General features: G+C 37.8%; 1 protein-coding gene across 1 annotated transcript; it reads left to right on the top strand.

Moving 5' to 3' along the window:
* The first annotated feature begins 9,440 nt into the window (after positions 1-9,440).
* fezf1 (FEZ family zinc finger 1) lies at positions 9,441-16,098 on the top strand. Its single transcript, XM_026174890.1, has 4 exons — positions 9,441-11,306; positions 12,240-12,374; positions 13,064-13,196; positions 15,546-16,098. The coding sequence occupies exons 1-4, from the start codon at positions 10,497-10,499 to the stop codon at positions 15,779-15,781; spliced, it is 1,314 nt and encodes a 437-aa protein (XP_026030675.1). The 5' UTR covers positions 9,441-10,496; the 3' UTR covers positions 15,782-16,098.
* The last annotated feature ends 269 nt before the right edge of the window (positions 16,099-16,367 follow it).

Here is a 16,367-nt window from a genome sequence, read left to right as displayed (position 1 = left end):
TCCCAGATTCTCTGCGGTTTGATTTATGGACATACAGCCATGCTCTGGTGCAACTTTGTATAGTAAAGCTTAGCAATTGGAGGCGCTTTCTATTATGTCTTTGCTCACAGCTGTAGCCTAACGTTGGAAATGCCCTGTACCCCAGATTAAAACAAAATGTTTGCTAGTTATTTATTCCCTTCAGCCATTTGCTGCATTATACAGTACATCCTATAATGATTCTACTTACATGTAAAAATTGCTAAGCTAATAGCTCATTTCTCCCTTCATGGTAAGTGAATGGACACATTCAACTGGTACTGAAGTAATGCATTTTTAGGGGTGTGGCTACATGTAGATGCTGACAAAGGCACATGTAGCTCGTCTTTGCTTAGGTTTCACATCAGCAAATTTAAGTTACTGATGTCTTGATGCATCATCCAGGTAAGGAAAACCCCAAAAGTTGTTTCTGTTCATCTGGACGTAGCGTTTGTAGTTGAAGATTTCATCACTCATCTAAGTGACTTCTTCAGTCTCAGCTGAATGCAGCTTTCCCCAACCTTATAAACAGTACATTTAGATAATGACTGAAACTGATCAGTGGATGTTGATCAATGGTTATGGCAATTTGTATATTAATGGTCAAGAAACTGATTTCACAGCCCAGTTTTCATCAGTAGGGTTTCAGTGGACCACTGAAATGACAATTGAACATTAACTCTCAAGTGATCAAGCTACTTAAGACTAAAATGATCAAATGGGGTCATTTCATCATTGGGAAGGTCAATTGTGTCCAAGTTTCAACCACCAGGTGATCTTGCAGCATTTTGAGGTAGTCCTTCTTGTTCCATCCGCTTTGTGCACCAGTGCCATTGTACCAGTACCACTGGCTGCAGAATAGCCCCAGAATAATGGCATGCTTCAATGCCATCATACTCTTTAGCCCCAGAGCATGCTTGACAGTTGATACAGTATATTTAATTTTGAAAGCCTCACAGTTACTCCTCCAAGTATACCTGTTATCGTTCATATCATTGTGGCCAAATAGCTCTATTTGTTTCGTCTGGCCATAAACCTTTCTCCAAAAGGCATTTGGGTTGTGCATGTGGGCAGCTGTGAATTTTAGCAAATTCCAACTGTATATTTAACGTAGCTTTCCATTGTCCTTGCCACACCAGTGAGCCAATTCCTGTTTAAAAAACAAAACAATATCATACATAATAATTTCCATGCTTAAATGCTTATAAATTATGTTGTGCAATTTAAAATGTGATTTGTAGTCATCCTTCAAGAGCCAAGCTTCAATGTTTAAAGTTCATGTCAGAAGCTCTGCTACATACTGATTTCAGTGTATTCTTCAGATCAAATGTTTGCAATAATCTGCCAGTTAATTTAACCCTCTGATCATGTTTGTGTCAGTCCTAGTCCTGGGTCTTTTACCCAGCGGTTTGAATTTTAAGATATTTCGAGTTTTTACTGTGAGCTCATGATTTGCTCTTTTGGATGTTGAGACCTAACTTATATCATAGCTCTTCATCTCTGTATCTACACCGAGTTCCAAGTTATTATGCAAATTGTGTTTAAGTGTCATAAAGATTAAATAAGTTGTTTTTCAATTAAACTCATGGATGGAATTGTGTCTCAGGGATTTGTGGATCACTGAATTAATCTCGGAGACCTGTGATCATGAGTTTGACGGGTGAGCTCAATTAAAGGAAAAACCACTAAAGAAGGATGTTCCACATTATTAAGCAGACCACCATTTTCAAGCAATATGAGTAAGAAAAAGGATCTCTCTGCTGTTGCATGAAATAGTTGAATGCCTTGGACACATAATGAAAACCTTAGATATTTCACAAAAATTTAAGCATGATCACCATAATGTTAAGAGATTTGTGGCTGAGTCAGAGCACACACGGGTTCATGCAGATAAAGGCACAATGAGGAAGGTTTCTGCCAGACAAATACTTCAGATTAAGAGCAGCTGCTAAAAGGCCATTACAAAGCAGCAAACACATATTTGAATCTGCTGGTGCCTCTGGAGCCCTGCAAACATCAAGGTGTAGGATCCTCCAGAGACTTGCAGTTGTGCATAAACCACCCCTAACTAATGCTCACAAGCAGAAACAGCTGCAGTGGGCCCAGAACTACATGAAGACTAATTTTCAAACATTCTTGTTAACTGATGAGTGCCGTGCAACCCTGGATGGTCAAGATGGATGCAGTGGTGGATGGTTGGTGGACAGCCACCATGTCCCAACAAAGCTGCATCGTCAGCAAAGAGGGGGTGGAGTCATTTTTTGAGCCGGAATCACAGAGAGAGAGCTGGTCGGCTCCTTTAGGGTCCCTGAAGGTGTCAAAAGGACCTCTGCAAAGTATGTGGAGTTTCTGACTGACCACTTTCTTCCATGGTAGAAAGAGAAGAACTGTGCCTTCTGCAACAAAATCACCTACATGCAAGACAGTGTCAAATGTCATGCTGCAAGGAATACCTGTGCATCATTGGCTGCTATCAGCATAAAAGGAGAGGAACTCATGGTGTGTTCCCCATTCTTCCCTGACTTCAATGCTCTTAAGAACCTTTGGAGCATCCTCAAACAAAAAAATATGAGGGTGGGAGGCAGTTCACATCCAGACAGCAGCTCTGGGAGGATATTCTGACATCCTGCAAAGACATTCAAGCAGAAACTTTCCAAAAACTCACAAGTTCCATGGATGCAAGAATTGTGAAACTGCTATCAATAAAGGGTTCCTATGTTAATATGTAACTTGACCTGTTAAGATGCTTTTGATTGAAATGGCTTTTGATTTCACTAAAATTGATCTACTAATGCTGCAAATTCGACAAATGGCCATTTTCAATTCTCTATAACCTATAAAATGTTTTGACACTCTGTGTTCGTAATAATTTGGAACAGTGCATTTTAAGTTTTTTATTTTTGAAAAACATACTGTTTTCATTGGGAGGTTTGTTCAGTAACATTTGAATTATACTCTAACGGTTGATGACTCGAATATTATGCCGACTGCCATTTGAATCGACTATTTAGGAAAATCAGAGAAACATATTATTTGCATAATAATTTGGAACACGGTGTAGTCCTTTCAGTATGATAGTGTTAGTCATGTCTCCATGTTTATCTCTGTCACTGTGTGAAGTTCACGTCTTAATCTTATTTTGATAGTTCCTTGTCTTGTGCGTGTTGTGTGAAGTTTTGCTTCCCCTTTTCTCGTTAGTTATTCTGTTCACCTGTCTTGTTTTGCCCAGCTGTTGCCTCCCAAATTTTCTTGTGTGCAGTTGAGTCCTAGTTGTTTTGTCCTCCCTTACATTTTTTTCCCTCAATGATTTGTGTATTTGATTAATTGTTCCTGGTTTCCATCTTGTTTGTTTTGTAAGTTCTTAAGTAATAAAGCTGGTATATTTCTGTTAAGTTTTGCTAAATTTTCCAGTTATTTTTAAATGCATGAAATATCAAAATATATATATAAAAATAGACTGAATTGACACGTAAAATGTAAGATAACATGTAAAACCTGTAACTGTGAATAACCTTAGACTCCTGGGGACGATTTGTTTAATTCCTTTTTTTTATTTTCATGCTATTTCGGCTGTACTGAGTGAATATAGCTAATATTTGCCAGAATATATGGATTTTTATTTTCTTTTATAATTGTTTTGTCAGTTCTTTAAATTGGCTTAAAATAGTTAAAGACAGAAAGACTGCTACATCCCAGCAGCCAGAGGTTGGATCCCAGAACCTACACACCATGACACAATTTGTGCACTATTGCTGATGGATGACACTCAAACTGTGGCCATGACAAACCTGCATGGGAAACACTCAGCAGCTTATGTTGACACACATGGAGGGCAGGCTTGCATAGGGACGCTCATTTTGGACAATGTTTACAGGTCAAAAAAATCTAATCAATTCAAGTCTGCAGCGTGCCACTGCAATCCCCTCTCGTCAGCAAATGTAAGGGCAGTGTGACTTTTGCACAGATGGAAAGAGAAGAGCTGGCAGCACCATGTGTGAACCTTACATGCAAAAACCACAGCCTGTCCATTTGCAGCCTCTGCCCCACCTCAGCTGGAGTCCCTCTTCTTTAAAGGGTTCAAATCCAAAAGCTATAATTAATATTTGATATATTTAAAGTGGAAAATCTTTGTGGGAAGGTGGCATTTTTCTGCTAGGTCCTTGAGTGTCAGTTTTTGTAAAAAAAATAAATAAATTTGACACTGTTGAAAAAATAAAACTGCATGGATAATCATGTACTCCTTAAATGTATTTTATCAAAATCATTTTGTTGTAGTGTAGCTTTTTAAGCATACTGGTCTTTAAAGGGTTAAAATGCAAAAACGTAATTAACATTTAATATTTATTGTTCAGACTGAAGTAGTTTTAAAAGAGTTATTTAAATTGGAGAAATACAGCATTTTTTGGGGAATGTGGCTTTTTTTGTCCTATTGATTTTGAAGGATTATATAAGGGATAAAAAAAATTAATGGAAAATTGAAGGATTTTCCAGATAACAATTCATATGACTCGTTATGGAACACAAAATATTAAAGAATAAAGGGGTAAATGAGAAACAATTTTGAGTTTTAAACAGAAGTGAGGTGTGTCATGTGGGAACTCTGCAGTGCAAAGTCGAAAGTGCATAATTTTCATATCTGACAGGATATAAAGTTGCATGAAGTCCAAGTCTGTAGACCTCTGAGACTGAATTGTTCTGGGAAGGGGTAGAGAAAAACTTTCTGGAACATTGAAGGTCCCAATGAATACAGTGGCCTCCATCATCCATAAATGGAAAAAGAAGAACCAGGAATTCTTCCCAGAGCTGGCTACCTGGCCGATCTGACTGATAGGGGTAGAAAGCCGGAGAGGTGACCAAGAACCTGTTGGATCCCAATGGTGACTTTGACAGAGCTCCAGTATTGCTTTGTGGAGAAATAAGAACCCAACGTACCCTAAGCACACAGCCAAGATGACAAAGGTTTTGTTTTTTAATTGTAATAAATTTGCAAGATTTTCAATGATTTTGTTCACTTTGTGCTTATTGGGTATAGTGACCAAAATGACCAGAACTAAGAAAAGTGAAATCAATGTTTTTGAGAAACTAAACTACTGCCATAAAATATACTACAATGTAAAATGGATGACTTGGAAAACTGGAGTTGCTGTTCAAATATTTGGTTGGGCTCTCTCTCTGGGAGGAAGGGCAAGGTGCTGATTGGTGTACTTTCTTCAAAAAGTGGCTCCATGAGGACTTGGTGATTATATCAGCATGCAGAATTGGTAGTGGAGCTAAAGTTGAGATATGGTCTCCTGCCACCTGGGGTTGTGATAGTGAAATTTCTGGACTATGCAGACAAACTACGAGTCATGAAAGCCACAAGTGAAAGGGAACAAATACTCCATGACAGCCAGAGAGCCCCAGCCTCCCCTGATGCATCTGTTGACTTCCAAATGTGGAGTGTGGAATATGGAATAGCTCATCTTGTGAAATTTTTGGAGACGTTCAAGAGGAACCAGACACATCTTCACACAGCACTGAATGCAGAGCTTGTACACAAACTGAAAACCTTTGGTTCTTGGTAAAGGTGAAGTCTGACAAAACATTCTGACAGTATATATCTGGCAAATGTTACCTTCTGTTTTGAAAAGGCATCTTATTACTCGCTTGATGGTAGCCTTAACGACTGATAAACTGAGTATAAATCAATTAATAGCTTGGAGTGTTTGGCTGCAACAGCTAAAATCCATGTGGAATTCTGGTTTGTTTAGCATCACTTACTGTGATGATGACAGGGGAACACCAGTTAGGCTGTTGTTTAAAGCCTTTTGGATACATTTGTTATAGGAGGGAAGGGTGTATTTCACTTGGGGAAATAAATTGAGTTATATTTTCATTCTTCAAAGGCAAATCATTTTTGTTACCAGCCTTTTCAAATCAGCTCATCTTTATTTTTAATGTTTTTAAATTTAACCCAACATCACAGCAAAGCATGTAAAAGACAAGCTGTGGATGTCATGCTTTGTCTCACGTGAGTGTGAAATGGACGTGCATGCAGAAGTTAGAGTAAGCTGAGTTCCATCAGTGGGCAATGTTTTATTTCAAGCCAAAATGAAAACAAGCATTTAGAGAGACATTACTAATACATTTACATGTAAATTCATTTGCCATCTAGCTTAATCTTACCTAAGAAGGAGCCTGGAATGTACTTCATACCTTTCCTGGTCAGCAACATTTTTGCTCAAATATATTATCTCCCCCTCCTGGTGTGCAACTTCTGCATGTGTGCATTTCGCACATAAAAGAGGCAAAGTGTAACATCCACACAATGAACCAGTGTGTCTATTACAAGCTTTGCCCTGTTGATTAATTACAAGGTCATATGTCCTCTGAACTTTAGTTTACCACTTGGAATGTAAATGACTAAAGTAAGTCATGAGTAGAATAAGACGATGGAAAGCTAAAATAATCCATCTACAGAAACCCATGGATAACTGTGGACACACACACACACACACACACTGGGAGTGGAAACGCCTCAGAAACATGAACAGCTAAAACTAATCACAGATGATGAAACAAAGAAAGTAAAACTACAAGACGCAAAAAGAAAACAACTAGCAAAATAACACAGAAACTAATGTGATTCAACAAGATACAAGGGAAGAAAAGGGTAGCACGAAACTGAAAATCTCTAACCACATGAGTCTACTTCTAAATGTACCAAAACTAACAAAGACAGTTAAATATAATACTGAGAAAACTAATAATTTTTTTAATATTTTCTGCTTGACTATCTCCAATTTGCATAAAAATTTTATGGTACCAACTTTGAACACAGGAAAGGAGCCTGACAGCTGAAGGCTCTTCCTCCCATGGTACTTTTAGAAAGTCCACGCTTCACAGTGGGACCATGCATATAAAGACCATCCGTGCACCCTTTCTTGCAAAGACACGGCGGGTGGAACCAAAGATCTCAAATTTGGACTCATCAGACCAAAGCACAGATTTCCACTGGTCTAATGGCCCAAACAAATCTCTTCTGCTTGTTGCTTTTCCTTAGTAGTGGTTTCTTAGCAGCTATTTGACCATAAAGGCCTGATTCGTGCAGTCTCCTCTGAACAGTTGATGTAGAGATGAGTCTGCTCCTGGAACTCTGTGTGGCATTTATCCGGGCTCTAATCTGAGGTGCTGTTGACTTGCGATTTCTGAGTCTGGTGAATTTATCCTCAGCAGCAGAGGTGACTCTTGGCCTTCCTTTCCTGGGGCGGTCCTCATATGAGCCAGTTTCGTTGTAGCGCTTGATGGTTTTTGCAACTGCACTTGGGGACACATTCAAAGTTGCAGCAATTTTGACTGATCTTCAGTTCTTAAAGTAATGTTGGATTTTCATTTCTCTTTACTTATATTATGGGAAGAACCATTCAGCTAAATTCTAACAGTTGTATTAACATCTTCGTGGGGACGAAAAATTGGTATTTACTATACTTGTGGGGACAAACAGCCCTCGTGGGGACCAAAATCCCGGTCCCCACAAGTTTGAAGGCGTTTTTGAGACTCAAAATGTGGTTTTAGTGTCAGGGCTGCAATTAGGTTATGGTTAGGTATGTGTGTGTTTGTGTAATTTAATGTTTGTTTTCAGTTTCAGGGAAAATCATCTAAAATCTGAGAAACAGTGTTGGATATGTAGCATCTTTATTCAATAGGTAACTAACGCAACAAGCATGGTGGAGATCTGAGTCATTTCCAGACAGACCAGAAAGGGTTTTTTAAAAAAATCTAAGGATTAATTTCTTTTTTGTAATAAAATCCTCAGTAATGCCTAACAACTAAAAACTCACAAAACATTTATCGCTCACATAAAAATCAATAAGACAAGCAGACGATAGGACACACATTCTCCAGGTCACTAATATCGTGATAATTCTTAGCAAAATTCATGGTTTTGTTTATATTATGTTCTCATTTGAACTGTATTAAATTAAAAAAAAAATCGTAAAATATTTTCAAAATAAATCTGTCACCGATTAATCAAAAGAAGTACCATTAAATCAGCAAGACTTTGACTTTCATTTTATTGGCATTCTGTTCAGAAATTGGTAAAGACAAATACTTTCTCCTGTAACTGTTTGAGGAGAATAAAATAAAACAAGTAGAACAGGTTTGGAGTTCTACTTCTAAAGTTCTAAAGTTATTATTTTAAAAAATACATTTATTTGCGCAGTATGAAATAAAGTTAAGAGAAATTAATATTTCATGAACAAAATGTAAGAACTGAATTAACAGGGGAAAAAAATAACACCGCGAAAATCCAGGGTAGGTTGGCAGAATAACCTACTCCTTATGATGACACTTATAATTATTTATAAAAGTATTGTTTATTAGTTCAGTTCAAAATATGAAGTGGTGAAAAGTCAGTTTACACAGAAGCAGCGTCTATGCGGCGCTAACACGACAGTGGTTTATTAGAGGCTCTGGCATAAGAAGCCTTTATGGGCAAAAAAATCAATGAAACAACAACAATTTATAATAATTGTTATTAATATTGCTATTAATAGTATGGCTAATTATTTAGACGTAAATGTAATTAGCTGACAGACATCACAATATTTTGAAGTGATTTAACGTGTTGCTTAATGAAAACGATAATAAAAATAGGAATAAAAATGATAATAACTCTCAGAACGTGACTTATAATATAATTAATAAGTCTTGCGGTGTTTCTAGCAAAAAGAAGCAAAAAGGAAAACTTGGCTAAATAGAGTAAAACTGCCGCTGTGATCTTTCAGTATATAACAAGAGACGTGGCCTGACGCTCAGATATGAAGATCTTAGTAATTAATGTAAGTATAACTGTGTGTGTGTGTGTGTGTGTGTGTGTGTGTAAATATTTTTAGAATATTTAGTGTGTGTGTGTGTGTGTGGGGGGGGGGGGGGTGACGCACACCCAACATTATACGCTTATAGTACTACTACTACTATTATTATTATAACTTCAATTAAAAATGATAAGTTGTCTAATACTTCTATGGCATAAAAGCAACGAAACTCGGCTGGACAGATTAAAACTGGTGCTGTAAGGCTTTAGTAGATAAGTGAGGAGAGACGTGGCCTCACGTTAACACTGCAATGTCTCTTGCTTTAATAATGGGCGCATAATTTATTTTATCACACTTTTATTACGTGTAAACGAATACTTGATTTGTTGAGCCTCCGTGACCCCTGACTCATTAAAAACCATCGTCCAAGAACACACAAACATTCAACTTCCATCTAATTCCCTCATTATTTAAAACAGTTTGACTTCAAAACAAAACATTATTACATTAAGCCAACTTAGAGACACTGAAGAAGAAAAAGAAATGCGTGTACTATACTAATAGTCAACCAACACAAATACCTTGTTAACCTTTTCTTTTCTGATGTGACTGTGTTCACTCTAATTTCTGCTGTCGCTCCCTGGGCCCTCGACGGTCACTTTTATTTCTCTTCATCTTTTGTTCAAACCCTTGAAGGACAAATTCAGCTCAGTCCACTCCGAACCTGCCCATTCACTCTCTGCCTCCATCACTGACAGGATGGAGCTATTGTTGTGGGTTCGTGCGCCATTGGTTTCATTCATTCATCTTGTGGAATTTGCGCTTCAGCCCACCGGCTCTGTGCTTTGTGGATAAAAGAGTTGCTTGTATTCGTGTGACTGGAAAAAAGGATAAGACTCGATAGGGGAGAGTGAGCATTTTCACTGCAGATTTCTGTCCATCTCTTTGTCTCGAGTAGTCGCTTTTTTCCAAACCGCTTTTTAAGATTTAAAAATCTGGTGCGTAAAAGAAAAAAAAGGGCGCTTTGAGTTAAAGTTGTTGATTTCTAAACCCATCCAGACTGACATCAATGACATCAAATCCATTTTCTGCTCAATATCTCGATCTGTTTTCTGTTTTGAATTCAACTATATGACATGTCCCTGTCTTCTTTGAACCGTGCGTAAAAGGGCTGGGTTTTGAGAGCCAAAGACGTGTCCAAATCTGATCTAAAACACTGACAGTTCCTGACCCTGCAGCCGCTGCGCGTCTGGCTCATCACGATTTAAAAAAAAAGATGTCACGTAAAACCACAAGGGGACCTAGGATTCACCAAGTACCTTTCAGTTGAGCAGGAGTCCTGCCAAGTAAAGAACACTTTCCTCCTCCTCTTCCAGCGGCGACAAACGCAGAGAATCGACAGAGGAGAATTGAGCAAATTATCTACTTTTCCACTCTCCTTCTTGGACGGTAACGATCGGCAAGGTCTCGGCTCTTGCCCCATCGATATCGAACGAGCCTCGGGCGCCCTGATTGTTGTCAACAACCAGGAAAGCAGGGTCTGTGTTTTGGTGGGGGTGGGGTTGGGGGATCCCTGGCGGATGATGTCCTTTTCTGCGTGCCGGTGAGGAGCAGCGCCGATCTCATCTTCTTTCCAGCAGCTTTAGTTGTTGTTGTCGCAACCCGGTTGATGCGGAGGTGATGGACGGTCCTCTCCGCCGCCCAGCAGGGATCCTTGGCTCCCCCACGGCTTCAGGGAGCCAACCTGCGGGCTCAGAAATGCTCACCTCCGGCGGCAGCAGCAAGCCTCTCGCTTTCTCCATCGACCGGATTATGGCCAGGACACCCGAGCCCAAGTCAATACCGCTCCCCAACTGGTTTCAGTCCGCTCCAGTGGGGAAACCCGAAGCATATCCGTCCTCGCTGCATTGCATGATCCCGCTGGTACCGCTCGGCTATGAGCCGGGACACCGGCTCAGTATCACAGGGCTGGATCCGGGCCACTTAGACGCGTCTTCTCTCCCGGCTCCCGCAGAATTTTTGGGGTTTGGGCTAAACTATAAAAATCAACAAGAAGACACTGCTGTCAGCCAAACCACCGGGCAGTACAAACTCTTCAGACCCAGGGTGGTAAACCAGTCCTCTTTTCCCACGATGGGCACTGTTTGCTACCTGAATTGCAGCGGGGATTCCGGAGCGTGTCCACCGCCGGCTGGCCTGGTGAACCTGCACCCTATGGCCTCGTACCTGTTCACTGCCCGACATAAAGCCTTCATGGCAGAGAAGAGCAAGACCGGCATGCAACAGGCCGCGGAGCGGTACGCGGGTTCCGGCGTGCAGGCCTTCAAGGATCTATCTCCGAACCAGATTCACTACATAAAGCAGAGGGACCAGATCCTGAGTGACAAGATTTTCAAGGGCTCCGCGACAGCTGCAGCGGCAAGCGCCAGGCTCAGCGGCTCCTGTCCCGGTAGCAAGCCCAAAGTTTTTACCTGTGAGGTCTGCGGTAAGGTGAGCGTCAGCGCGGATTATTGAATTTATTTACTCTTTATCCACAGAAGGAAACTGAAAATGGATTTATTTTCAGAATTGATGTTAGTTATCTCTCACCCTCTTTTTTTTATGAAAAAATTCGGAGGTTTTGAAGATATTTTAAACAAGTAATCTAGTGTAAGTTAAATGTTGGATTTGATTAGTTATTAGTGTTTAACTTACAAATACTCGATCCTTTTACATAAGGTTAAGTTTTGTTTAATGGATGTGTTTAGGGTTAGATAAATAATATAGTGTCCGATACACTCGGTCACTCTATACGATCTAAACAACCTTAAAAAAAATAACTCTGACTAAAAAAGTATTCGACATATGTATGCATTAAAATAAAAATGCATACATATGTCGAATAGAATTTTTAGAGTGTGCAGACCCGGCATTTAGTTCGCAAAATTAATAAACGGAGTCCCGGAATGGAAGCGCAGAGTACATAAATAAAGGAAAAAACGGAGGTTTGCTGTGGTTATTTGAAATAACAGATGGAATTTATCGAATTTAACATTTATAATTTCTCTAAAACTCATTTTAAAAGGACCAAATTACCGTAATGCCTACTTGGTGGGTTGTTTAGGAATTTAAATTTTGGCTCATGCTGCGCATCTTTAGAGATTTGTTATTGTGTTACAATGAACCCATTCCGTGTATTCCAAGTCCAATAAATTACCCCCCAACAGATTACACATAATTAGACTTAATCTAATAATTACAGGCACCCATTCTTCTTCTTTTTTTCCACATAATTAACCTTTAACTGAGCAATGTAGTCGGCTGACATTTTATTATTTTATTATTATTATTAAAATAATAATGATTATATTTTTCTTGTTGACAAGGTGTTGCTTTTTGTTTATTTATTTGTTTTGTCTCGGGTTTCCCCCCCCTCCTGTTCAGGTCTTTAACGCGCACTACAACCTGACCCGCCACATGCCCGTACACACAGGCGCTCGACCATTCGTGTGCAAAGTTTGCGGGAAGGGATTCCGACAGGCCAGCACGTTGTGCCGGCACAAAATCATCCACACTCAGGTAGGATGAGTTCAGTCATTCATCTCGGGGTTTTTTTTTTTTAACGTTTTTTGTTTTGTTTTTTAATGATGGTTTTAAATGTTATGTTTGATTATCATTTCGCTGATCTCTGTAAGTTTTAAAATGTTATATTCTCTGTTTTATTTACCGTTTAAATGTCAACCAAAGGTCGCGATAAAGTCGGTCACTCTTTATTATTCTGTTTATTGATTTATTTTTCTTTAATATGTTTCACCTCTGAATCGTACGCAGACATTTAATCACACTGAAGTACGATCATTAATTTATTTAAGTAACTACCAGTTCGATTGTTTTCAGTCATGATGATTGATATGATTTAATATGCGTTTGGTGGGCGTGGCTTCAGCGTGGCGTTCGGATTGCAGGTTTAGACTCAAAAATCGATTTCTGTTTTATTTACCCCTGTGAGGTGTCACTTTCACAGAGGAAATTAATTACGCGCTAATTATGTTTGTTTCGCTTAAAATATAAATTAAGCATAAAAAGTATTCATCTTTATGCGCTGTTATATTAATGAATTTGATTCTACACATTATATACATTATCTGTGAAAGTATAAGGTCCTTGTGCATCTCTGCAAGCTTATTTTGTATTTTTTGGTGCTATTTTTTATTTATGGCAGATTTTCCACTGAGTTACTTATTTCCCCCCTGTAATTTTTTTTACAGGAAAAGCCTCACAAGTGTAACCAGTGCGGAAAAGCCTTTAACAGGAGTTCAACCCTCAACACGCACACACGCATCCATGCAGGATACAAACCATTCGTGTGCGAGTTCTGTGGGAAGGGATTTCACCAAAAAGGTGAGACGGTAAAAAAAAAGAAAATGGATCAGTATTTTCTTATTTGTTTTTTCTCCTTTTTCAAGGATTAGATTTAATATATCAACCAAAACATCTTGATTAGAAATTTTATTCCAAGAATCCGTTACATTTTAGAGCGGTGTTAAATCCTAAAAAGCAAAAGATCCCGAGAGAAGAGCCACATCCTCACTATACAGCTGGACTGAACTTACAGGTCAAACAACACAGAGCGAAAACACGATAAATTCATTGGCATAAAGAGGGAAAAAACAACAAAAACAAAAGGTGATGATATGTAACAGAAGTGGGTGCGATGGACAAATACAGCGGGTCTGAGGCTAAATCCGTTTAAAGTTCCCGTGAAGACAGTTCGCTACAGACTCCACACTGTTTATTATATATAATTATTATATATTAATGTAAATCGAACATAATTCAGCATATTCAAGACATGCGAGTTTAACAGACACAAAAATAATACAGATGCTTGTCCAGCAGCACTATTTTGTTTTCTTCTTTTTTGTTTGTTTGTTTTGTTAAAATATGTTATGGAAACATAAATGTTTCATTGTAACTGCCTGTAGCAGAGCTGTTACATGTTGTAAGGCCAAATATTTGGTGCTATTTCAAACCTTCAAACCATGTGGGGCATCTCTGCCAGACACATAGCAGTCGCCCAAAGCCCATTAGAGTGGTAGTTGATGATTGTGTTGTATTTATGTATTCATAACAATTACCAAAGTTTACTTTCTTGAAATTAGCCGGACTTGTAATTTTAGAAAAGGTTAGTCTGCTATGACGGCTAAAACAAACAGTTAAATCTGAAGAGGAATCGCTCCCTGGATTCATCCTGAGCTGTTATGAAGTGGTGAAAAATCTTCTATAGAAACGCACATTCTTAGTTGTGACATTATATTTGTCTACATGCTTACAGTTTTACTGTGCTGTACTGATGTATTCCCTTCAAACTGTTGTATTGCTACTGCTTTACATCTACTAATACATCAGCTCTAATACATCCAATACATCGCCTCATGAAACACACAGAAAACTTTTACGACTAAATGCTTTAAGTAATTTGAGTACATGTAAATTAGATTTTCATTTAAATAAAATGTTGTTACATAGGTACTGTGTAAAATGTTAAATGGAATATGGTCAAATAAAATTTACTTAATTTGTATACATTTAGTTTATACCAGCCAGTGATTAATTCTTTAAATAAAGAAACCTTTGATTTTTTTTTACAGTTCAGTATTTTATTATTTTCAGTGTTGCTTTGTGTTCACTGAGAGCAAAAAGTCATTTTTTAAGTGTACATTTTCCTTTTTTTATGTTGTTAGAAATGCGGTAATACTTGTATTTTATTTCAGGTTTTATTTAATATTAAGGTAATGCCGGTGATTGTGGTGATGAATTGCTCTGAAAACACTCCTCTGGTTCATATTAACAGGAGGAAAACATATGTTTCTTTTTTGGTTATTTTAAATATCACAGAATTCAGTAGGGTTTCAGCAATAATGCCAAATACTGGATGGATTTTGCTTCTCAAATGTGAACATGTGATCCTTATTTTAGTTGTTAATGTGAGTAAAACTGTATTTTTCACAAACGAAAAACACATATATGTGGCATGATTTCTAATTCTCAGAACAACAAAACAAAACAAAATAAGCAACATAAATAAATAAATTAAAAATAAATATTATAAGGAAAAATATTTGCTGGGCTTTTTTCCCACATGCTATGGACTCATACAGTAATGTATTCATCACTGATAAAAGGTATCCTGATAATTGATAAAATGTTAGTAGTTATTCCCTTCTGCCGGTGATAAAAATTGAAATACTAATAATAACATCAATAATAATATTTACTAATAATTGAACAAAGTGCACAAATTCTTAAAATATGTGTACGAGTGACTGATTTACATCAGTATGTTATAATTTATTTTTACTTATGCAATTAGTTTATGTAATAAGTTGCAATTTTTACCATAACCATCGATCCAATTTCTGTAGAGGATCATTAAAAACAAATTATGAATCAATATATGAACATTATTAATTATTATTTCATTTTAACCTAAATGTAATGTTAATTAGTTTAAAAAGTAAAACCATTTTAACCATCAATTACCAATTTAATAACTTTTGTACTGTAAAGTATAATTGCTTGTTTTTTGTGTTTTGTTTTTTTTTGTTTTGGTCCCATTTCACTTCCTCACAGTCAGATTATGTGATGCTGATACCACTGAGCAAATATACTTATGGAAATTCTTTGGAATTGTAAGGAGATTCCATGTCTTGATGTCTTGTTAAGTTTCACCCTTTTGCCTCAACACAGGAAACTACAAAAACCACAAGCTGACACACAGTGGCGAGAAGCAGTTCAAGTGCTCCATCTGCAGCAAGGCATTTCATCAGGTGTACAACCTCACCTTCCACATGCACACCCACAACGATAAGAAACCCTTCACCTGCCCAACCTGTGGCAAGGGCTTCTGCAGGAACTTTGACCTGAAGAAACACGTCAGAAAGCTACATGACCCAGCCGGCGCACAGTCTCCCCCACAGATGTAAAAACCTGAACACTGACTCTGAAGCCCCAGCACACCAAAATGCATAGTCAACAATTACATTTCAGCCAAGCTACATGTAAAATAAGCTACACTTTGGTCCTTAGACTTAAGAAGCCCTGTAGGTGGTAAGGGGAAGGTTTTTCATAAATCAGCCATATGCATGTGTTTAGAATTTGTGCACTTTTTTCATCCAAATTAATGCACCAGTTTATCAGTAAGTGAGACTGGAAAGTAACTAAAATACATTTTTATCATGGTTTTTGCTCCTTCTGTTCTCAAATTACAGATGCTTAAGAGTAAATGTCTTTAAATAATTTCCTTACCAATATTAACTAATTGGCTCATTTACTGAAGAAGTTAAATAATTTGAGGGTTCTTTTGTAACCTTAAATTATTATTTAAAAAAATATATAACTCAATCATATGATTTCTCTCACAAGCAGCAATGAAGCTCCCTGAATCCTTAAAACTGTGACTATGACTATGTTCTTTATGTGTTTCTGACTATGATCAAAGTTTTTAACTGACATCATGTCCTGTGTGTTGTTTCTTGTAATTCTACATGATTTAATGATGTGATATGGGGA

Source organism: Astatotilapia calliptera, chromosome 7 (genome assembly GCF_900246225.1).
Source record: "Astatotilapia calliptera chromosome 7, fAstCal1.2, whole genome shotgun sequence".
NCBI lineage: Eukaryota > Metazoa > Chordata > Actinopteri > Cichliformes > Cichlidae > Astatotilapia > Astatotilapia calliptera.
The sequence above is the reverse complement of the archived record's forward strand: the minus strand, read 5'-3'. Positions and strand labels throughout refer to the sequence as shown.